At 40.0% G+C, this 24,257-nt stretch overlaps 1 protein-coding gene across 3 annotated transcripts in view; it reads right to left on the minus strand.

Moving 5' to 3' along the window:
* Positions 1–425: 425 nt before the first annotated feature.
* Positions 426–24,257, minus strand: part of atg16l1 (ATG16 autophagy related 16-like 1) — a 32,790-nt gene continuing 8,958 nt past the window's right edge. Inside the window, exons 4-20 of one of the 3 annotated variants that reach the window (XM_081370641.1) lie at positions 19,478–19,583; positions 18,998–19,071; positions 17,955–18,206; positions 16,757–16,822; positions 16,136–16,222; positions 15,062–15,133; positions 13,926–13,970; positions 12,150–12,252; positions 11,063–11,168; positions 10,483–10,553; positions 9,089–9,160; positions 7,526–7,646; positions 4,012–4,117; positions 3,782–3,931; positions 3,619–3,666; positions 3,139–3,240; positions 426–719 (exon numbers count right to left, since the gene is read on the minus strand). In XM_081370641.1, the coding sequence (XP_081226767.1) occupies positions 626–719; positions 3,139–3,240; positions 3,619–3,666; positions 3,782–3,931; positions 4,012–4,117; positions 7,526–7,646; positions 9,089–9,160; positions 10,483–10,553; positions 11,063–11,168; positions 12,150–12,252; positions 13,926–13,970; positions 15,062–15,133; positions 16,136–16,222; positions 16,757–16,822; positions 17,955–18,206; positions 18,998–19,071; positions 19,478–19,583 (1,675 nt within the window). In that variant the 3' untranslated portion in view covers positions 426–625. The remainder of the gene's footprint in view (positions 720–3,138; positions 3,241–3,618; positions 3,667–3,781; positions 3,932–4,011; positions 4,118–7,525; positions 7,647–9,088; positions 9,161–10,482; positions 10,554–11,062; positions 11,169–12,149; positions 12,253–13,925; positions 13,971–15,061; positions 15,134–16,135; positions 16,223–16,756; positions 16,823–17,954; positions 18,207–18,997; positions 19,072–19,477; positions 19,584–24,257) is intronic. The other 2 variants (XM_081370642.1, XM_081370643.1) reach the window with 2 other exon arrangements.

The following is a 24,257-nucleotide window of genomic DNA, read 5'->3' on the forward strand; positions in this document are numbered from 1 at the left end:
CCTTACTGTATTACAGTATGAGAATTAATCTCTCATTCATGACAATGGCCTTTGTTTAGTGCATGGGGTTAAATGTGCTTAAGTCAAAAAATGTCAATGCAAATAATCATAAACAGAAATCCTGCATGTTCTTTAAGCAAAATGTGAGACATTTCTTTGTAAGATTCATCCTTAAGAAAATAGGGTTCCTGTTCAATGCATGTATACACACACACACGCTCCTACACACACACACGCACTCAGCTTAATGACCTGTATCTGTATAAGGCAAAGCATAATCTCCCAACAGTAAATGCACACAAACACACACACTAATTTAAAGCCGTGTTAAAATAAGCAGTAAGAGTCGTGCAGGACAACGAGTCATTTGCATAATCTTCATCGTCCCACATCTAGTGTGTGCGAGACAACCGACGACAGAACATGAAAGCCGATATAAATATATTTATGTATAATTAGGTGTGCGGTGCCGCCCGATCGTACAGGCAGGCAGAACACACACACACACACGCAGGTGGCCAGACAGATGGCATTGTGGGAAAGGTAGTTCGAGAGGCCAGTGGGACGTGAGGGTGGGCTCACTTTCTTTCTGTGTTTACAGTCCGTTTCAACCAATCGCTGCTGATCACATGTCAGACCACAGCACGGCCTTGCTGCCCTTCTCAACGCTGGCCACGTACGCTCCCGACGGAGACCAGGACACCGAGTTTATGGCAGAACTGCAAAAGGGACAGAGAGACAGGACGTTTAGGAGAGCTGTCAAGTGTGGAAGGAAACACACAATGGAAATTAAACGGATGTAAGTTTGTATGCTATTTTTGCAGTATGTCTGAATTCGCTGTGTATGCATGTACAGATCTATACTGCTACAGTTTCCCCATGCTATCTCTAAACCGCTAACACAGCAGTTAACACCTGTTTTTACAATTCATTCTCAGTACTTGAGAGAATGATAATTATAGATTTAGAATTATAGAATTATAGAATATAGAATAGATATAGAATTATAGATTACAATAATTAGAGATTTTGTAAATACATGAATACAGTTCGTACAGTATAAAAACCATTATGTCTATGAAGAGTCCCAACAAAGATAGCGAACCAGTTCTGTGTGAGTGAGTGAGTGAGAGAGAGTGTGTGAGTGAGTGAGTGAGTGAGAGAGAGTGTGTGAGTGAGAGAGTGTGTGTGTGAGTGAGTGAGTGAGAGAGTGTGAGTGTGAGTGAGAGAGTGTGGGAGTGAGAGTGAGTGAATGTGTGTGTGTGTGTGTGAGTGAGAGTGAGTGAATGTGTGTGTGTGTGAGTGTGAGTGAGTAAGTGTGTGAGAGAGAGTGTGTGAGAGAGTGAGTGAGTGTGAGAGTGAGTGAGAGTGAGTGAATGTGTGTGAATGTGTGAGTGAGTGAGTGAGTGTGAGTGAGTGAGTGAGTGAATGTGTGTGTGTGAGTGAGTGAGAGAGAGTGTGAGAGAGTGAGTGAGTGTGAGAGTGAGTGAATGTGTGTGTGTGTGAGTGTGAGTGAGTGTGAGTGAGAGAGAGTGTGAGAGAGTGAGTGAGTGTGAGAGTGAGTGAGAGTGAGTGAATGTGTGTGAGTGTGTGTGTGAGTGAGTGTGTGTATGTGTGTGTGTGTGTGTGTGTGTGTGTGTGTGTGTGAGTGAGTTAGTGAGTGAGTGAGTGAGTGTGAGTGTGTGAGTGAGTGAATGTGTGAGTGAGAGTGAGTGAATGTGTGTGAGCGAGTGTGAGTGAGTGTGTGAGTGAGTGAGAGTGAGTGAATGTGTGTGTGTGAGTGTGTGAGTGAGTGTGTGAGTGTGAGTGAGTGTGTGTGTGTGTGAGTGAGTGAGAGTGAGTGAATGTGTGTGAGTGTGTGTGTGAGTGTGAGTGAGTGTGAGTGAGTGTGTGAGTGAGTGAGAGTGAGTGAATGTGTGTGAGTGAGTGTGAGTGAGTGAGAGTGAGTGAATGTGTGTGAGTGTGTGTGTGTGTGTGTGTGTGAATGTGTGTGAGTGAGTGAGAGTGAGTGAATGTGTGTGAGAGTGTGAGTGAGTGTGTGAGTGTGAGTGTGTGTGTGAGTGTGTGAGTGTGTGAGTGAGTGTGTGAGAGAGAGTGTGTGTGAGTGAGTGAGTGAGTGAGTGAGTGAGTGAGTGAGTGAGTGAGTGAGTGAGTGAGTGAGAGTGAGAGAGTGTGAGAGTGAGAGAGTGTGTGTGAGAGAGTGAGTGAGTGAGAGTGTGAGTGAGTGAGAGAGTGTGAGAGAGAGTGTGAGAGAGAGTGTGAGAGAGAGTGTGAGAGAGTGAGAGAGTGTGAGTGAGTGGGTGAGTGAGAGAGTGTGAGAGTGTGTGTGAGTGAGAGAGTGAGTGAGAGAGTGAGAGTGTGAGTGAGAGAGTGAGTGAGAGAGTGAGTGAGAGAGTGAGTGAGAGAGTGAGTGAGAGAGTGTGAGAGAGAGTGTGAGAGAGAGAGAGTGTGAGTGAGTGAGTGAGTGAGTGAGTGAGTGAGTGAGTGAGTGAGTGAGTGAGTGAGTGAGACTGAGCAACCACAGCCTGACTGTAGAGACGGGCAGATACAGGCAGAGCTGGCTGCCCAGAGAGAGACGCCTCTGCCCGTACTGTGACCAGGGAGAGGTGGAGACAGAGCAACACTTTCTCACCAGCTGTCCCAACTATGAGGACATTAGAGGGACTTTCTACACACAATTTGAAAAACTTTGCCCTAACTTCCTAAAATTGAACAATAAAACACAATTCCAACACCTATTAGGTGAAAAAAGAGATTGTATCACACTAGCGGCAAGATACATCGATGCCTGTCATAAAAAGAGAGAGTTGACGACTATTCAGTGATGCGCTCACACACACACACACGCTCATACACAAAACAAACACACAAACACTTACACACTGAATTCTAAGTTGTTCACAGAATTTTGAAATGTTCATAAACTGTTTTACTATTTTTATTTATTATTTTTATTTAATTGAATTATTATTATTATTTTCTGTACAAAATGTTGTAAATCATTTTATATGTTGTTTTCATGCTTTGGCAATACGAATGTATTTTTGTCATGCCAATAAAGCTTAATTGAATTGAATTGAATTGAATTGAGTGAATGAGTGAGTGAGTAAGTGAGTGAGTGAGTCTCGTCCTGCTCACCTGTGACCCTTATCAAGAGTTTTGTCTAGTTTTCCTGTAAGAACGTTCCAGATGTACAGAACTCCGTCTGCAGAACCGGCCGCCACGTAACTCCCATCAGGACTGAAAACACAAGCACTCGAGAGTTCATTTTACAGTGCAACTGTAATATACAAACACTATATTATTAATTTATTAATAATATAGTGTATTAATAATATTATTAATTTATTAATAATATACAACTTAGCTAATATATTTCTGTCAAAATTTCAGAGTTAAAACAAATTGCAATATGACAAAATATTTGCAATACATTTTTGAGCATTCATGCAGCCGTATATATTTATATAATTTTAAAATAAAAACAAATCAAAATAAAACACTTACCAAAATCTATTTACTTGCATGTCCTGTGATCATTAACAAACATCAGAAAACTGAACCGGCAAATGTGAAAACGTCAATAAACAATATGAAATCACACTCATGCACACTAACCTGAATGTGACCCTGGTGAAGTCAGAACCGCACTTGAATCCTTGAGCACTGCAAAAACATTAAAACAATTTTATTAGAAATTCTGATGCATTTATACACCAGACAGTAAAAAACGGTAATTTACAATAAATAAATCCACTATTATACATGAAGTGCGACGTACTTGAAGGTCTGTCGCACTGCATTGCAGCGCAGATCGATTATCTTCACCAGGTCGTCACGAGAGCAGGTCAGGAGATCGGTCCGGTCGTGATTGAGATCCAAAGACGTCACGCGTCCCAGCAACTCCAACTCGTGCACGATACTCTCCGCTCTACACACACACACACACACTATTAGTGAACTAGACTTACAAGCTCAAATCTGAGCGCTGGGATCCAAATCACGACTCGCCTGATGTCCCAGAAACGAACTTTCTTGTCGAAGTGTCCGCTCATCACACACTGCTCCGTGCAGACGATGTCATTACAGCTGGAGCCAGCGAACACTGTCTTCATGCCTGAGAGAAACAGTTCCACTTATCAGTCTTATGAGGAGCACATTTTAAGACCATTAAAGACCAAGTACAATTTGGTGTAAATTTGTTAAGGCACAAATCTATGGAAGCTTATTTCCGCCGAGGAATGAAAAACATGTTTTTGTTTGTCTAACAACTCTGAGGAAAAACTTGCCACTGTGAAAAAAACAAACAAAACAAAAAACCTTTATTTTATAAGAATTTATTTCTTAGAATCGCACATTTATTTCTAAGTATTCACAATTTATTTCTTTATTTCTCAGAATCACGGCTTTATTTCTGAGTATTGTGACTTTATTCCGCAGAATCGCGACAATTTCTTACAGTCACGACTATATTTCTCAGAATTGCGACTATTTCTGAGCATCGCATCTTTATTTCTTAGTATCGCAAATATTTCTTAGAATCGCAACTTTGAGTATTGGCGACTTAATCGCAGAATCTCAACTTTATTGATCAGAATCTCAAATATTTCTGAGTATTGCGACTTGCTCACAATCGCGACTATTTTGCAAAATCGTGACTATCTCACAATGGCGACTTTATTTCAGAATTGCGACTTTCTCAGAATTGCAACTTTATTTCTGATTATTGCCATATTTGAGTATTGCAACTTTATTCCGCAGAATCGCGACAATTTCTTACAATCACGACTATATTTCTCAGAATTGAGTCTTTATTTCTTAGTATCGCAAATTTATTTCTGCCTATTCGAAATTTATTTCTTTATTTCTTAGAATCACAACTTTTTTTCCTTAGGATTGGGAGTTTCTCAGAATCGCGTCTTTATTTCTTAGCATAGCGAATGTTTCTCAGAATTGTGACTTTCTTACCGAGTATCGTGATTTATTTTGCAGAATCGCGACTTTCCCCGAACCTCAAATATTTCTGAGTATTGCAATTATCAGAATCGTGAATTTATTTCTGAGTACTGCGACTTACAATCGCAACTATATTTTGCAGAATCGCGACTATTTATCACAATGGCGACTTTATTTCAGAATTGTGACTCAGAATTGCAACTTTATTTCTGATTATTGCTATATTTGAGTATTGCTTCTTAATTTCTCAGAATCGCATCTTTATTTCTGTGCATCGCGTCTTTATTTCTTAGCATAGCGAATACTTCTCAGAATTGTGACTTTCTTCCTTAGTATTGTGATTTATTTAGCAGAATCGCGACTTTCTCAGAACCTCAACATTATTTCTCAGAATCTCAAATATTTCTGATTAATAGAATAATATTGCGACTTTCTCAGAATCGTGAATTTATTTCTGAGTACTGCGACTTACAATCGCGACTATATTTTGCAGAATTGCGACTATTTATCACAATGGCGACTTTTTTTCAGAATTGTGACTTTTTTTAGAATTGCAACTTTATTTCTGATTATTGGCATATTTGAGTATTGCTACTTTATTTCTCAGAATCGCAACTATTTCTCAGTAGTGTGACTATTTCTCAGAATCACGGCTTTATTTCTGAGTATTGTGACTTTACTCCACAGAATCACAACTATTTCTTACAATCACGACTATTTCTCAGAATTGCGACTTTATTTCTGAGCATCGCGTCTTTTTTTCTTAGTATCGCAAATATTTCTTAGAATCGCAACTTTCCCTGAGTATTGCGACTTTATTTCTCAGAATCGCAAATTTATTTCTGCCTATTTGAAATTTATTTCTTTATTTGGAGTTTCTCAGAATCGCAACTTTATTTCTGTGCATCGCGTCTATTTCTTAGCATAGTTATTAGCATTGTGACTTTCTTCTTGAGTATTGTAATTTATTTTGCAGAATCGCGACTTTCTCAAAACCTCAACTTTATTTCTCAGAATCTCAAATATAATCTCAAGTATTGCGACTTTCTCAGAATCTCAGAATCAAGTATTATGACAATCGCGACTATATTTTGCAGAATCGTGACTTTCTCACAATGGCGACTTAATTTGAGAATATTGCAACTTTCTCAGAATTGTGACTCAGAATTGCAACTTTATTTCTGATTATTGCTATATTTGAGTATTGCTACTTAATTTCTCAGAATAGCGACTTGATTTCTCAGAATCGTGAGATATGTATGGAAGCTTGTTTCCGCCACTGAATAAAACATTTTAAAAGATAATTGCGACTTTTTATCTCACAATTGCGAGTTTACATCTCGCAATTCTGACTTTATTTCTTAGAATTGCGAGATATAAAGTCAGAATTGCGTGAAATAAAGTCAGAATTGCGTGATATAAAGTCAGAATTCTGAGATATAAAGTCAGAATTGCGAGATATAAAGTCACAATTGCGTCTTATAAAGTCAGAATTCTGACTTTTTTTCTCGCAATTGCGACTTTATATCACGCAATTCTGACTTTATATCTCAGAATTCTGACTTTATATCACGCAATTCTGACTTTATAACACATAATTGCGAGTTTATATCTCGCAATTCTGACATCTTTTCTCGGAATTGTGAGATATAAAGTCCAATTCTAAGGGGGAAAAAAAAGACTTTTTTTTTTTTTTTTTACAGAATAGTTTATATCTCACAATTCTGACTTTATAACACGCAATTGCGACTTTATATCATGCAATTCTGACTTTATATCTCCCAATTGCTTGATATAAAGTCAGAATTCTGAGATATAAAGTCAGAATTCTGAGATATAAAGTCAGAATTGCGTGATATAAAGTCGCAATTGCGAGAAAAAAAGTCAGAATTCTGAGATATAAAGTCAGAATTCTGAGATATAAAGTCAGAATTGCGTGATATAAAGTCGCAATTGCGAGAAAAAAAGTCAGAATTCTGACTTTATAACACGCAATTGCGACTTTATCATGCAATTCTGACTTTATATCTCCCAATTGCGTGATATAAAGTCAGAATTCTGAGATATAAAGTCAGAATTGCGTGATATAAACTCGCAATTGTGAGATAAAAAGTCGCAATTATCTTTTTTTTTATTATTTTGTGTCGGAAACAAGCTTCCATACATATGGACTCACAATTGTGAGAAAAAAAAAGTGAATTCTGAGATAAAAAGCCTCAATAACCTTTTTAATTCTTTCATTCCCTGGTGGAAATAAGCTTCCATCCAAATCCCATGTTCTTTAGAGAAAAGATTTATTCATATATGTTCAAAAAACCATCAACTACCATAAAATGTACATTTTTACAACTAGCCACTTTTCACATTTTAGTTTAGACTAATGAATTAGTATTAAATATACATTTGTTTTATTTGATCAGTTTAATAAATATTAATTACATTATTATTTAGTTTGTCACCCAGAAGTGGACAAACAACATTCTCTAAAGGTTAACCAAAAGAGCAAAAATGTAATAATTTTCAAAAAAATTAAAATTAAGAAAAAGTATAAAAACCAATAGTCTCTTACAGACTTTGCTGCGTAAATCCCAGAGCTTGAGCGTTCGATCGTAGCTGCCGGAGACGATTCGAGTGTTGTCGAGGAGAAACCGAGCAGATAAAACCTTCCCGCTGTGACCTGTGAGTGTGTGCTTTGGGACAAGACCATAACAATCAATTCAACAGGCATGCAGACAATAGTTTGGAGTAGTAACTGAGACTGAATATAGGTCTCAGTATGATTTGTGAGATCAGCTGACCAGCCTCCTTCAGTCCTGCCCTCATGTGTGTGTCGTGTTGCTGTGGGATGTTGCTGTCAGAGTCTCACTCGATTCTCTAAAAACACTCTCATTCAGCAGAAACATCCATAATATCAGCCGCCACATCAAACCAGTGATGCACAACTCGAGCATGCTGGGAAATAAACAGGGCTGGCTGAGAGGGACGAAGGGACTGGAAGGAGATCTGGACTTCAGACCTTTTACATCACATCATTGACCTTTGATCCATCAAATAAACCTTAGTGAACTTTAAACATTGATGTTTTATTATATATTTAGAAAAAAAAGCATAACTTGCATGGATAATGATGTCTGGCCTAGAAATATTGACATCTTTAACCTTTATTCCAATATGATTAAATTTGCTAAAGAATTTGTAAGCATATTGCGTAGTTGTGCCTGGAGTCGATTGTTTTATTTGTTATAACGCAATAAAACATGACAAATTTTGCAGGAATTATTTTTGGCCAGGCTGTCATACAGAGAAATTATGAACAAAAGAGAGAACCAACGAAATATTAATAACTGATTATGTTGCAGTCGATGTATGCTTTTTCCGGTGAGCTTTTGGTTTTCTATGCTTTTTTTTTTTTTTGCATAGTAAAACAAAACCTGTAGTTTGCCAAATAATTTTGTCAGATAAATACCTAAACACTTTAGTGTTTTTTCTTCCCTCATATTTAAAAAATCTAAAATATTTCCCTCATATTTTGATGGTTTATTTGAACTTGTAGGGTTATTAAAAACAAATATCCCCTCTGGATATCACTTTTGGCCACTATATATAAAATGTTTGAGAATTTTGTATGCATAAAAAAAAAGACTTGATGAACAAAATGAATAAGATCAATAAGAGAATAACAGAATCTAAGAGGTTTTATTGTCAATGTGACTTAAACCCCAGTAAAATACCCCAGTAAAGAGAGAGAGATTGTGAGTGAGAGAGTGTGTGAGTGTGTGAGTGAGTGAGTGAGTGTGTGAGTGAGTGAGTGAGTGAGTGAGAGTGAGTGAGTGAGTGAGTGAGTGAGTGAGTGAGTGAGTGAGTGAGTGAGTGAGTGAGTGAGTGAGTGAGTGAGTGAGTGAGTGAGTGAGTGAGTGAGTGAGTGAGTGAGTGAGTGAGTGAGTGAGTGAGTGAGTGTGTGAGTGATTGAGTGAGTGAGTGAGTGAGTGAGTGAGTGAGTGAGTGAGTGTGTGTGAGCGAGTGAGTGTGTGAGTGAGTGAGTGTGTGAGTGAGTGAGTGAGTGAGTGAGTGAGTGAGTGAGTGAGTGAGTGAGTGAGTGAGTGAGTGAGTTTGTTTCCAGTGAAATCCTCACCCGCAGTCTGAAGTCGTCAACAGTCCAGATTCTGCTGGCGAAGTCGTTAGAAGCGGCCAGTAAATATGTTCCCTGCAAAACACAAGCACAAAGCCATCAGTAACACACACCATCATGCATCATGTTATATGGGTAGACTAATGATTTTCTTTCTGAAATGAACATCTTATGGATGTAATTGCATTTTTTTACGGTTTTTAGTTTTTATGATCATGGTTTAAAGATGCAATGTAAATGGTAACGTATACATAATAAAAGCCTGTTCACAAGCAAGGACGATAACATATTATAAATCCTTCATAGAATAGCAGAGTTCACAACACAACTATAACGATACGGCATGATACTATTGGAATCACTTTCAGAATTTTTTTTTCCAGCTGATGAAAGATAAAAACAGCCAATCAAAAGAGCACGAGCATTTAAAGCGACAGACGACAAAACTGCAGCGTGCGCTTATAATAAACAGAACATATCATTGTCTGGTGTGGGTGCTAATATAGTTAAGAATTAAAATTTCCTGATCATTTACTCTCAACATTTACTCATCCAAGATGTTCATGTCTTTCTTTCTTCAGACGAAAAGAAATGAAGGTTTTTGAGGAAAACACTCCAGGATGTTTCTCCATATAGTGACTTCAATGGGGTCCAACGGGTCGAAGGTCCAGATGTGAGTTTCAGTGCAGCTTCAAAGTCTCTTCACGATCCAGCCGAGGAATAAGAGTCTTATCTAGACTAACCAGCGGACATTTTATAAAAATAAATAAACCTTTATATACTTTTTAACCACAAATGCTCGTCTTGCGCTAGCTGTGCATTTAACTGCCACACATTACATAATCACGTTGGAAGGTCAAGCAGGACATAGGCGTAAGAACCGACCCAGTGTTTACAAAGCGAACGTGCAATGACTGAGTCAAATTTACAAAAAAACAAAAACAATGTCGGATGATTTTCAGTGTTTCGCCCTACTCTACATTCTCCGCCTAAGTCAGGTCACCGCCTGACCTTTCCAACGTGATTACGTAATGTGTGAAGTCGTGGACGTGCAAGGTGAGCATTTGTGGTTAAAAAGTCTATAAATGTTGATTTTTTATATAAAATGGCCGCTGGTTAGTCTAGATAAGACTCTTCTTCCTCGGCTGGATCGTGTCGAGACTTTGAAGCTGCACTGAAACTCACATCTGGACCTTCGACCCGTTGGACCCCATTGAAGACACTATATGGAGAAACATCCTGGAGTGTTTTCCTCAAAAACCTTCATTTCTGTTCGACTGAAGTAAGAAAGACATGAACATTTTGGATGACGAGGGGAGAGTAAATTATAAGGAAATGTTTAATTCTGAAGTGAACAAATCCTTTAATGTTTTTGGTGTGAATGGGCCTTAACTCACCGCACTATCAAACTCTATACTGGTGATTCCAGCATTACTGCCCGTCAGCGCACCTTTGGCTTCACATCGCCCTGTTGAAACAAACACACAAAAAAAAGCTTTTAAAACCCCACACACACACACAAAACTGAACATCCACATGCATCTTTGTTTCAGGAGGAAGCAGAAATTCTGCAGTTGCTTCACTAAACCTTGTGAAACTGAACTAGCGTAATGCACAACTCTCCCAGTTTCCTCTTTGAAACGACTAAAGGTCTCAGCTTGAAAACTTGAGATCATAAGCCCGTCAAACGCTCTCCTTGAGTCCGGCCCTCCTGCGTGTCGAGTTTCTGTCGGACGCTGCTGTCAAACGTCTTATTATTCTCGACTCTAAGACTATAAATGCAGCCGAAACGTCCATAATATCAGCCGCCACCTTTGACCAGCGATGCACAACTAGAGCATGCTGGGAAGGGTATTAAGAGTGGCGAATGGGAGGGACAAAGGGACTGAAAGGAGGCAAGGCTTCGGACCTTTTACATCTCATCACTGACCTTTGAACTCTAGTAAAACTGTGAATGATAACGCATGTGTTCAGTACCGGATACGACCTCCCAGAGCTTCACCCTGCGATCCATTCCTCCCGTGGCGAGCAGACGGGAACCGGGACTAAACCTCACGGCGTTCACTTCCCCATCATGGGCGTCCTACACACAAACTCAATTTTAATTCATTTGTATTTGTACAGCACTTTTCACAATACACATCGAGTCCACATTACAATTTAGAGTCTGTTATCCGAGGAAACTGTTTAAGTGTTTCAGAAATGTACAGTCAAACCAATGTTTATTCAGACACCTTCAACATTTCTCACATTATCACAGTTTATTCGCTATAGTTTAGAAAATGGTAGTAAAATATGTCAAATCAGTGGATATTTGACTGGTTTTGTCCGTCCTTCTGTTAGACTGTCTCACACATGAATTATGTTGAATATCTGTCAGCTGTTAAATTTAACTACACAATTAGATAATACCAGTTTAGCTCAACCAATAACCAAGCAATGCTTCATTGTGTTCAGTCTGTGTGTAAAAAGAGCATTAGCAATTAAAGAAGAATAACATGTTCAGCAAAACATGATCAGCTCAAAGTGTCCGAATCATTTTTGCTCCCAAATGTCACTGGTAGTCACTGTATGAAGAATATTTGGGTCTATCTATCTATCTATCTATATATATAAAAGCAAATACACATGGTTTTCTTGTTTGGTTTGAAAGGTCTCAGCTTGAAAACTTGAGATCATGCACCAGTTTAACATCCTCTTCCCGTCCTTCCCTCCTGAATGTTGTGTTTCTGTTGGACGCTGCCGTCGACGTCTCACTTGGTTCTCTAAAAGACTCGTATTCAGCAAGAACGTCCAGAATATCTATCAGCCGCCACCTCAAACCAGCGACGCACAACTAGAGCATGCTGGGAAAATTAAGAGGGGCTGCTGGGAGGGGCAGGACTGGAAGGAGATCTGGATATCAGACCTTTTACAAATCACATCATTGACCTTTGAACCTCTATGGAAGTGTTTTTTAAATTTCATTTGCTATTTTTTAGCAATTTAATTCTCATTTTGTGAGGAAAAAAAAAACGTCCATACCAACCTCAACAGAGTGAGCATGCATGACAGTGTGACTTACGAAGATGTGCAGCGCAGTGGAGGGAACTCGAACATCAGCGCACACCGACTGCGCCTCTGCAGCTTCAGGAGACGAGCTGAACGAGTTCACGGAGCGACGTCTTCTATGGGGAAGAAAGAGTGTGTGTGTGTGTCACACAGGGCTGGACTCAACTCCTAACCTTCTCACAAAACATGTCATCGTCAAGTCGAGTCACGGTTATTTATATAGCGCTTTTTACAATACTGAGTGTTTCAAAGCAGCTTTACAGAGATAACAGGAAAATGATGCAACTAAGTTTGTTTCCAGAAGAAAATAGCGTCACAGTCCAGCTTAAGTAAGTTCAGATGGTTCATTTTGTTGTAAAAAAGTTATTAATTTAGTTCATTTATATATATATATGAAGAGTTCAGATGGAAAAGCCTCTAAGTGCCATCTGAAAATTTCTTCTAGAATGATCATTTTTATCAAGCTCGTATATTTAAGTTCAGTCATTTCACTTAAATGGCAATTAATAGGTAATTTTCATTGCCATTTAAGTGAAATTACAGAATTTAAATATACGATCTTGATAAAAATTAAAATTCCAGCTCAGTTCAGTTCTCATATAATGGTGTCAGTGCAGGCAGATCAATAATATTGTTGAATATTAAATTAAATGTTAAATTTAATGTGCACAACTAGCTAGCCAAAAGCCAATGGCAACAAAGATGGAAAAGGCGACAGTGGTAAGGAACCAAACCTCCATCGTTCAGGGACTGAAGCGTTTATAATCACATGACTGAATGATTTCAGCATGGCAACATTTGAGGTCAGATGTAAAATATCGTCTCTCTTTGACGCACAACTGAAACTCTGATGCACAAACGACACTTGAAAGCCGATCTCAAACCTGCGTGCAGCAAAATTTGGGTGGGTGACGAGATAAAAAGGTAAATATGCACAAAAATATGCTTATCTATCTATATTTAAAATATAAATTATCCATAGTGATTTATGTAAACGTTTTAAATATTGTTTAAAACTTTAATTTGAGAACTTGAGAAAAAAAAACATTTGAACTATTTTTCATGTGATAATCATGTATAAAATACACACAAATATGTTGATCTGTAATTGTCGGAAATGTATGTGATTTGATAAATGAAAAGACTAAAGGCCAAAACAATTACAACTTTTTTTTTTTTATTAAATCCCAAGATTACGTTTAATTGTGCATTTTTCCAGTAGTCGTATGGCAATGAAAGCTCAATAGAGCAAAGAAATGTTTAATGTTTTAAATGGTAAAAAAAAAAAAAAAAAATCCGCTCAAACAACTGATGCAAGTTGCGATTTAATATACAATTATTCACACACATTATTCACATTCATTTGTGAATAATTGTATGAGGTGATTTGTTTTGCTGGAAAAAAGCACAATTAAACCTGATATTATTTGATCATTCCTGAGGTCATCTACTCAACCAATCCGATCAATTCTCCCAACATCTAAAATGAAACAAATGTCTACTAGCTCGTGGTATAAACCTGAAAATCACCCACCCAGCCAAAATTCACACTCTCTCACACACACACACACACACACACACACTACACACAGAGCAAACAAGAGTATATCTCAAATATATAAAAAGGAGAGATTACACGCGTAAAAAACACCACAGCAGTTACCCACAATCCCGTTCACAGGAATATATTTCCTCTAGCATGCTTCTAGGTTTACAAGAGAATCACTCTCATACACACACACACACACACACACACACACACACACACACACACCACACTGTGCATCACCTGGAGTCAGACGGGACGAAACCAGGTTGGACAGAATCAGACAAGCTGCAGACACAGAGAGAGTGTAGAATGAGACTCACACGCTCACTCACACACTCACACACTCACACACTCACACACTCACACACTCACACACTCACACTCTCACACTCTCACACTCTCACACTGAGAATAGGGATGAAACAGTTACCGGTTTGATGACAAACCATGATAAAATTCCCTTCAGTTAGTATTGATATTTTAATGATCGTGATTTGAAAGAGGTACGGTAAACACTATCCAGGATTAAGCAGGTTAACAGCCGTCTCACGCAGCGCAGCTCTTAAAGGGACAGCAGCATAATAAACCTGATGCCGTCTGTGTTATTAATATTTATTAAACAACAAAATACAGAGAAAATCACTCCCTGCTCTTGCCTGAATAACTTCTGTTGCTTTAACAAGAATTGCTCTGCATTTAATTATTTTTACAGTATCTGAATATACTGTTAGACCCGCCTGAAAAACTCACAGCACTGTTTTTTGAATTGGTATCTTACTTGTGTGTCTATCTGTGCTGCTGCTTGAAGTTTGCTGATTTCTTTTTATTTTATTACTGAATGTTCACTTGTCTTTAATCATTTTTAAACTTGAGCAAACACAAAAGTGCTCAGTGCTGCTAATTTTATCTGTTGTTTGTTGGGTTTCGATGTAAAACTTGGTGAAATGATTTCAGTGTGTGTGTGTGTGTGTGTGTGTGTGTGTGTATCAGTACTTTTTGAACATTTCCAGCACATTTTAACAATACAATGATAATACTGATAACCGGAATCATTTTCATCATGATATAACACTCTTATCATCGTGATATAACATTTTTAGACCGTTTCATCTCTAAATGAGAGACACACACACACACACACACACACACACACACACACACACACACACACACACACAGATACACACACTCTCTTATTCTTACAAACACATGTCCAGGAAATATTTTAGTTTCGCAGTGTGGTTTTATTCCATGACAAGTCTTGCTTTAGATTTTGGGCTTGAATATGACCTGGAGATGTTCTAGTAAGATTCACCATGAGCAAAGAGTGAAGAAGAGAAGAAAGAAATATCAAAACACGAAGACTAAAAACATACCCAAAGATATTAGTGATGGAATCCAGCAGTCCGCCTGGAGGAGGAGGAGGAGGAGGCTGAGACACTCGTTTACTGGAGGAAACACACACACACACACACACACACACACACACACACACACACACAGTTTTAGCTGGTATATTCTGTGGACAGCAGGAGTTGTGGAATGTGTGTGTGTGTGTGTGTGTGTGTGTGAGAGTGTGTTAGTGAGTGAGCGAGCAAGTGTGTGTGTGTGTGTGTGTGTGTGTGTGTGTGTGAGTGAGAGCGAGCAAGTGTGTGTTTGTGTGTGTGTCTATGAGTGAGTGTGTGTACAAGCGAGAGTGTGTGTGAGTGAGTGAGTGAGTGAGTGAGTGAGTGAGTGAGTGTGTGTGGGAGTGAGTGAGTGAGTGAGTGAGTGAGTGAGTGAGTGTGTGTGGGAGTGAGTGAGTGAGTGAGTGAGTGAGTGAGTGAGTGAGTGAGTGAGTGAGTGAGTGAGTGAGTGAGTGAGTGAGTGAGTGAGTGTGTGTGGGAGTGAGTGAGTGAGTGAGTGAGTGAGTGAGTGTGTGTGGGAGTGAGTGAGTGAGTGAGTGAGTGAGTGAGTGAGTGAGTGTGTGTGTGTGTGTGTGTGTGTGTGTGTGTGTGTTAGTGAGTGAGCGAGCAAGTGTGTGTGTGTGTGTGTGTGTGTGTGTGAGTGAGTGAGTGTGTGAGTGAGAGCGAGCAAGTGTGTGTTTGTTTGTGAGTGAGTGTGTGTGTAAGCGAGTGTGTGTGTGTGTGTGTGTTTGTCTGTGAGTGAGTGTGTGTGAGAGAGCGAGCAAGTGTGTGTTTGTGTGTGTGTCTGTGAGTGAGTGTGTGTGCAAGCGAGTGTGTGTGTGTGTGTGTGTGTGTGTGTGTGTGTGTATGTGAGTGAGTGTGTATGTGAGTGAGTGTGTAAGCGAGTGTGTGTGAGTGAGTGAGTGAGTGAGTGAGTGAGTGAGTGAGTGAGTGAGTGAGTGAGTGAGTGAGTGAGTGAGTGAGTGAGTGAGTGAGTGAGTGAGTGTGTGTGTGTGTGTGTGTGTGTGTGTGTGTGTGTGTGTGAGAGAGTGAGTGTGTGTGTACCTGGGTGTGCGACTGGGCTGTCTGCTTGGTGACGTTTCACCCGTTGCCTTCCCAGCATCCTCTGTGAGAACTTCGATGTCATCATCTCTAGACCAATCAGACACCAGCATCCAATGAGATTTCAATGATTTAATAAGATTCCCAACAACAACATTTTATTAGAAAATATGATAACAGGATAATACGCTGCATTTTATATGGTTAAAAACAATATGCCCTCTAAAATATAAACTCTACCCCCATAAAAAAGGGGGAAATATTGTCCTTTAATGGAAAAAGTAATAAAAAGTCATTGGCAACAAACTAAAATAAATGTAAGTTCTAAAAATACAGACCTAATTACAAAACAGACATAGTAAAAAAAACCTGGAAATATAAAAATAAAGCTAACTCAAATGAATAAATACTATGATATCATATAAATAATACTAAAATAACACTGTACTTGATATGAATGTATCATTTTATCAAAAGTGTGTTCACAAAGACTGCTCTCACTACAGAAATGTCCATTACTGGATATAAAGTGTTGTATAAATCCCTGATAGTTGCAGGTTTCCTCTTGAATGAAAGCAAGCGTTCTCGTCTCACTAGAAGACGAGCTTATAGAAACACACTCACTGGTCTATGGGCAGAGGCTCCTTCGCTGCGTCCGCCAGCTCCTTCTGAAGCTTGGCCTGTCTGCGCCTGCGACGACATCGATGTGTCACACACACTGAGCAAACACACACTTATACTCTACAGAAGCTCCCCGTCCGTTTCAAACAGCCAATCAGGTGGAGAATCATAATGAGCTCGTGGAGGGTCACAGGAAACGAGCCGATTATTCAGAAACTGACGGGCGGCGCCCAGTCGCAGCTTTTCATTGTGTTTAAACGACCCTTAACGACTGATCAGTTAATCAGTGAGACTGAGAATGAGCTTCAGATCACACACATACGGGCCGTTAACGACTCCTGGCCAACATCGACTCCCCCCAGCTTTAGGATTTTAAGGAAAAGCTTGAAGAAAACAAAGGGTGTGTTTTATAACAGGCACAAAATACTCCAACATCAAGATTTTTAAAGTTAAAGTGCCCCTATTAGTGCTGCTAATTTGGTTTTGGCCTCTCCTAAAATAGGTTTATATGCATCCAAGTTAAAAACACTTTAATAAAAAAATATTCATTGTGCCTGAAACGCTTCGTTCAAAGATTCAGTCTCTCTAAGCCCCGCCTTTCTGAGAGCTGCTCTGCTCTGATTGGTCAGATGGCCCAGAACGCTCATTATCATTTCTGAATCTCAGCTCTTTCTCAGCACTTTATATACAGTGACTAAGAAAAGTTCATATATATCTCATATTAACACACACATAATTATGTCAATACTCTTGGTGCACTGAGCTGATGATATTTGCATTTGCAGTGGAGAAAGTGTGTTTTCTTAATTTCAGGAGAATTAAATCTCATTAATGCCTGTGTTTACCCTATTATACTATTTTAAAGGCTCCTAGTATTGTTTTGGACTCTCCTACAGTATAAAACCAGTGTTTGAGGGCGGAGCTAAGAGACGCTGTTCATCTAATCAAGACCACAGGCTGGCTTTATGCTAATGAGTTACAAACCTATGTATCTTCAACAGGAAGTGAGACTGAATTACTGACGACTCGTTTCAGTTCAGAATCACTTCGTTCCTTTGAGAGACAAACACTCCATTAATCTGCACTTTGACCTTTGAAACTGCAGACCTTTCACATTCACAAACAGCTCTATTACACACTACATGAAAGATGATCTCTGAAATGGGCCACTTTAAAACTCCAGTATAATAGTGTGTCTGACCTGGTGTCCTTCTCGTTCTCAGCGTTGAGTCTGTTGGCCTCCTGGGCTTTCTCCGCCATCCAGCGCGTCACCAGCTCCTGATTGTCCTCCGTGGTTTTCCGTAGTTTCTCCTCCAGAGCGCTGAACGTGATCTGCAGGGCATCGTACTCGTCTCGCAGCGTCTGATTGGCTCGTTCCAAATCAGCCAGGGAGTTTCGGAGGTCACGACACTCCCCTTCCAGATGCGAGATCTGCTGCTGATACTCCAACATCCTGGAAAAACACACGGAAATATATCATATAAAAAATATATACTATATATAGCAAATCTCAGCTGTGAGATTGTTTATATAATCTCAAAATGTGATTGTAATGGAGATCTGAGACATTTTCACAAAGGATTTGACACGTGAATCCATACCTTGTCTTGTAAAACTTTACTTTTTCGGTAACACTTTATTTTACAGTGTCTTTGTTACATATGTTACATGTACTTACCATAGTAATAACAGTAAATTATTCATAATTACATGCAACTAACCCTCAACCAAACCCTAATCCTATAGTAAGTACACGTAGTTAATTAATATTACTCAGTACTTACATGTATAATTACACTGTAATAATGACACCTGAAAATAAAGTGTAACCACTTTTTCTTTATCTTGTTACATTATAATTAGTGCTGGGCAACGATTAATCACATCCATAATAAAGGTTTGTGTTTAAATAATATATGTGTGTCTACTCTGTATAATTATTTTGTATATATAAATACACACACATGTATATATTTGAGAAATATTTGCATGTATATACTGTATATATAATTTAGATTATATATAAATATATATATTTTTTATATATAAATACATTTTTCTTAAATATATACATGCATGTGTGTGTATTTATATATACAAAATAATTATACAGAGTAGAGTTGATTTTCTGTAAAGCAATTTAAAAATAATGTGTATTATGAAAATAAATTTGACTTGACTTGAGATATAAAACAATAAAACATTATCCTGCTGATACATGAAGTGCGCAGATAATAAACTCACTTGGCTTCATTACTCTGGATCTCTTTGTCTTTCTGCTGAATCTGGTTGTTTAGTTCAATCACGTTCTGAGCCAACTGCAAAAATACACACACACAATATATTTTATTGCCATGCTAAAATAAAATAAACAAAAATACAATGATTTGAAGCATTTTCATTTATACGCCTATAATAAACAGCAACATTTACTAAAACAATTACATATATGAATAATGCCCATTCAAATCACTGAATCTGAGTTTTTAACTGATTTAATGAAAGGGAAGGTTAGAACTTCACATAAACTTATAGCAGAAATCTCTAGAGATGCTACAACTAAATCTTGTACAAACACTCTTATACTAATGAGTCAAATCAAGAATTGTAAAACTAGTCTAATGACTTGGAAGAGTGGAGCTGCTGAATATGTAGATGTGGTCGTTGGCATGTAAATGTCAGTGTAAGTGTTGTCGTAACAGCAGAAAACATCCCATCATTCACCTCTCCTCGTTTCTTGTGCAGCTCCGTCAGCTCCTCCTGATGTCTGATTCTCATCTGAGCCATTTCCTGCTGCAGGGAGTCACTGCGGCCGCCGTCAACGCCCGGGCTACACACACACACACGTTTGTTTCACGGTATTACTGAGGACATTGCATAGACTTCCACTGACTATATATCAGGTTACTGATATTTTCTATGGCCTAAACCAATCCATCACGAAACGCTCACTCACTCACTCACTCACTCGCACGCTCACTCGCTAGCTCACACACTCGCTCGCTCACACACACTCGCACACTCACTCGCTCGCACACTCACTCGCTCGCACACTCACTCGCTCGCACACACACTCGCTAGCTCGCACACTCACTCACACACTCGCTCGCTCGCTCACACACTCGCTCGCTCGCTCACTCGCTCGCTCACTCACTCGCTCGCTCACTCACTCACTCGCTCCCTCAAACACTCGCTCCAACACTCACTCCAACACTCACTCCAACACTCACTCCAACACTCACTCCAACACTCACTCCAACACTCACTCCAACACTCACTCAAACACTCACTCAAACACTCACTCCAACACTCACTCAAACACTCACTCAAACACTCACTCAAACACTCACTCAAACACTCACTCAAACACTCACTCAAACACTCACTCAAACACTCACTCAAACACTCACTCAAACACTCACTCAAACACTCACTCAAACACTCACTCAAACACTCACTCAAACACTCACTCAAACACTCACTCACACACTCACTCACACACTCACTCACACACTCACTCACACACTCACTCACACACTCACTCACACACACACTCACACACACACTCACTCACACACTCACTCACACACTCACTCACACACTCACTCACACACACACTCACTCACTCACACACTCACTCACACACTCACTCACACACTCACTCACACACTCACTCACACACTCACTCACACACTCACTCACTCACTCACACACTCACTCACACACACACTCACTCACTCACACACTCACTCACACACTCACTCACACACTCACTCACTTAAACACTCACTCACTCACACACTCACTCACACACTCACTCACTCACTCAAACACTCACTTACTCACTCACACACTCACTCACTCAAACACTCACTCACTCACACACTCACTCACACACTCACTCAAACACTCACTTACTCACTCACACACTCACTCACTCAAACACACTCACACACTCACTCACACACTCACTCACTCACACACTCACTCACACACTCACTCACACACTCACTCACACACTCACTCACACACTCACTCACACACTCACTCACACACTCACTCACACACACACTCACTCACACACTCACTCACACACTCACTCACACACACACTCACACACTCACTCACACACTCACACACTCACTCGCTCACACACTCGCTCACACACTCGCTCACACACTCGCTCGCTCACTCGCTCACTCACACGCTCACTCACACGCTCACTCACACGCTCACTCCCACGCTCACTCGCTCACACGCTCACTCACTCACTCACTCACTCACTCACTCACACACTCACTCACACACTCACACACTCACTCACACACTCACTCACTCACACACTCGCTCACACACTCGCTCACACACTCGCTCGCTCACTCGCTCACTCACACGCTCACTCACACGCTCACTCCCACGCTCACTCGCTCACTCGCTCACACGCTCACTCACTCACTCACTCACTCACACACTCACTCACACACTCACACACTCACTCACACACTCACTCACACACTCACTCACACACTCACTCACTCACACACTCACTCACACACTCACTCACACACTCACTCACACACTCACTCACACACTCACTCACACACTCACTCACACACTCACTCACACACTCACTCACACACTCACACACTCACTCACACTCACTCACACACACACTCACTCACTCACTCACACACTCACTCACACACTCACTCACACTCGCTCACTCGCTCGCTCACACGCTCACTCACACACACACACTCGCTCGCACACACACTCGCTCGCTCACTCACACGCTCACTCGCTCACTCGCTCACACGCTCACTCGCTCACTCACTCACTCACTCGCTCACTCACTCGCTCACTCGCTCACTCACTCACTCACTCACTCACTCACTCACTCACTCACTCACTCACTCACTCAAACACTCACTCACACACTCACTCACTCAAACACTCACTCACTCAAACACTCACTCACTCAAACACTCACTCACTCAAACACTCACTCACTCACTCAAACACTCACTCACTCACTCAAACACTCACTCACTCAAACACTCACTCACTCAAACACTCACTGACTCAAACACTCACTGACTCAAACACTCACTCACTCAAACACTCACTCACTCAAACACTCACTCACTCAAACACTCACTCAAACACTCACTCAAACACTCACTCACACACTCACTCACACACTCACTCACACACTCACTCACACACTCACTCACTCACACACTCACTCACACACTCACTCACACACTCACTCACTCACTCACACACACACTCACTCACACACTCACTCACACACACACTCACTCACACACTCACACACACACTCACACACACACTCACACACACACACACACTCACACACACACACACACACACACACACACACACACACTCACACTAGGGGTGGGAATCTTTTACCATCTCACGATTCGATTCGATTCCGATTCTTGAGGCCACGATTCGATTCAAAATCGATTTTCGATTCAAAAAGATTTTCGATTCAAAACAATTCGATTTTATTCATAATGATTTCTAATCAGGTTTCTGATCATGATCTACTCTCATCTGCTTTGCTATACAGAATGACAAACATAATGACAGACATTAAAGTGTCTTTTTCACATTTATTAAGTTCAATTCTCAGGGAAATGCCTTTTATCAAAAACATTGAAAAAATGTTTTTACTTGGTACTTTTAAAGCAAAGTATTTATGATGACCCATAACGAACTTACTTCTAATACTTCCTATATTAATTTTATTAATAAAACAAATGGAAGTGATTTGGCAAGTCAACTGTAAGGTTACATTTGCCAGCATATGTCCCAACATTGCTGAGAACCAACAGGAAAATAAATGTGTGCTTGTACTAGCAGCATACTTGTAGTAAATTAATACAAACTTCAGCATATTCTGAATCTCTAGCATAGTAGCATTTAATAATAGACTTCTAACCAACATCCTCTTGTTATTTCCAATTAGCAATATAATCCTTCATACAAAAAAAACAAAACATTTTGCTGTAGCAAATTCACAAACAGTTTTCGTTCAAAAATAGCGAATTATGTACCAGAAGCTATCATAACATATAATGCTTGTGGACTTATGCATATTCTGAATAATTAGTAACATACAAAGTCGCTCTTGACTTATAGTACACAACTAAATAATAAAGAGTTATGACTTGAAATGTTTGCTGTATACCACAATCAAAAACAGCTTATACAAAGAAAGTGAATGAACATCTGCAGAGAGTAACTTACAGTCAAAATGTAACTTTTTGTGACTGGCATTGCACATTTGGCGCACATTAGCCATCATGCGTCCGTTATGTGCGCGTCTCTGTTATGTGCACGCCACAGACTGTCCGCGCACGTGCACGTCCGCTTCAGAGTTCCGCCTTTTGCGTTCCGTCAATGTTACGTTATTAGAATTTTTTTTTTTTTTTTTTTAGAAAATCGATTTTTGACATTTGTGAATCGATTCAGAATCGTCCACGTCCCGAATCGCGATTCATCTAAGAATCGATTTTTTCCCCCACCCCTAACTCACACACTCACACACACACACTCACACACTCACACACTCACACACTCACACACTCACACACTCACACAAACACTCACTCAAACACTCACTCACTCACTCACTCACTCACTCACTCACTCACTCACTCACTCACTCACTCACTCACTCACTCAAACACTCAAACACTCAAACACTCACTCACACAAACACTCACTCACACAAACACTCACTCACACAAACACTCACTCACACAAACACTCACTCACACAAACACTCACTCACACAAACACTCACACAAACACTCACTCACACAAACACTCACTCGCACAAACACTCACTCACACACACAAACACTCACACACACAAACACTCACACACACAAACACTCACACACACAAACACTCACTCACTCAAACACTCCCTCACTCAAACACTCCCTCACACACACACACTCACACACACTCACACACTCACACACTCACACACTCACTCAAACTCACTCACTCACTCACTCAAACACTCACTCACTCACTCACTCACTCACTCACTCACTCACTCACTCACTCAAACACTCAAACACTCAAACACTCAAACACTCACTCACTCACACACTCACACACTCACACACTCACACACTCACTCAAACACTCACTCAAACACTCACTTACTCACTCACACACTCACTCACTCAAACACACTCACACACTCACTCACACACTTAATCACACTCAATCACACACTCACTCACACTCACTCACACACTCACACACTCACTCACACACACACACACTCACTCACACACTCACTCACACACTCACTCACACACTCACTCACACACTCACTCACACACTCACTCACACACTCACTCACACACTCACTCACACACTCACTCACACACTCACTCACACACTCACTCACACACTCACTCACACACTCACTCACACACTCACACACTCACTC

This window comes from Scardinius erythrophthalmus, assembly GCF_964197995.2.
Source record: "Scardinius erythrophthalmus genome assembly, chromosome: 7".
NCBI lineage: Eukaryota > Metazoa > Chordata > Actinopteri > Cypriniformes > Leuciscidae > Scardinius > Scardinius erythrophthalmus.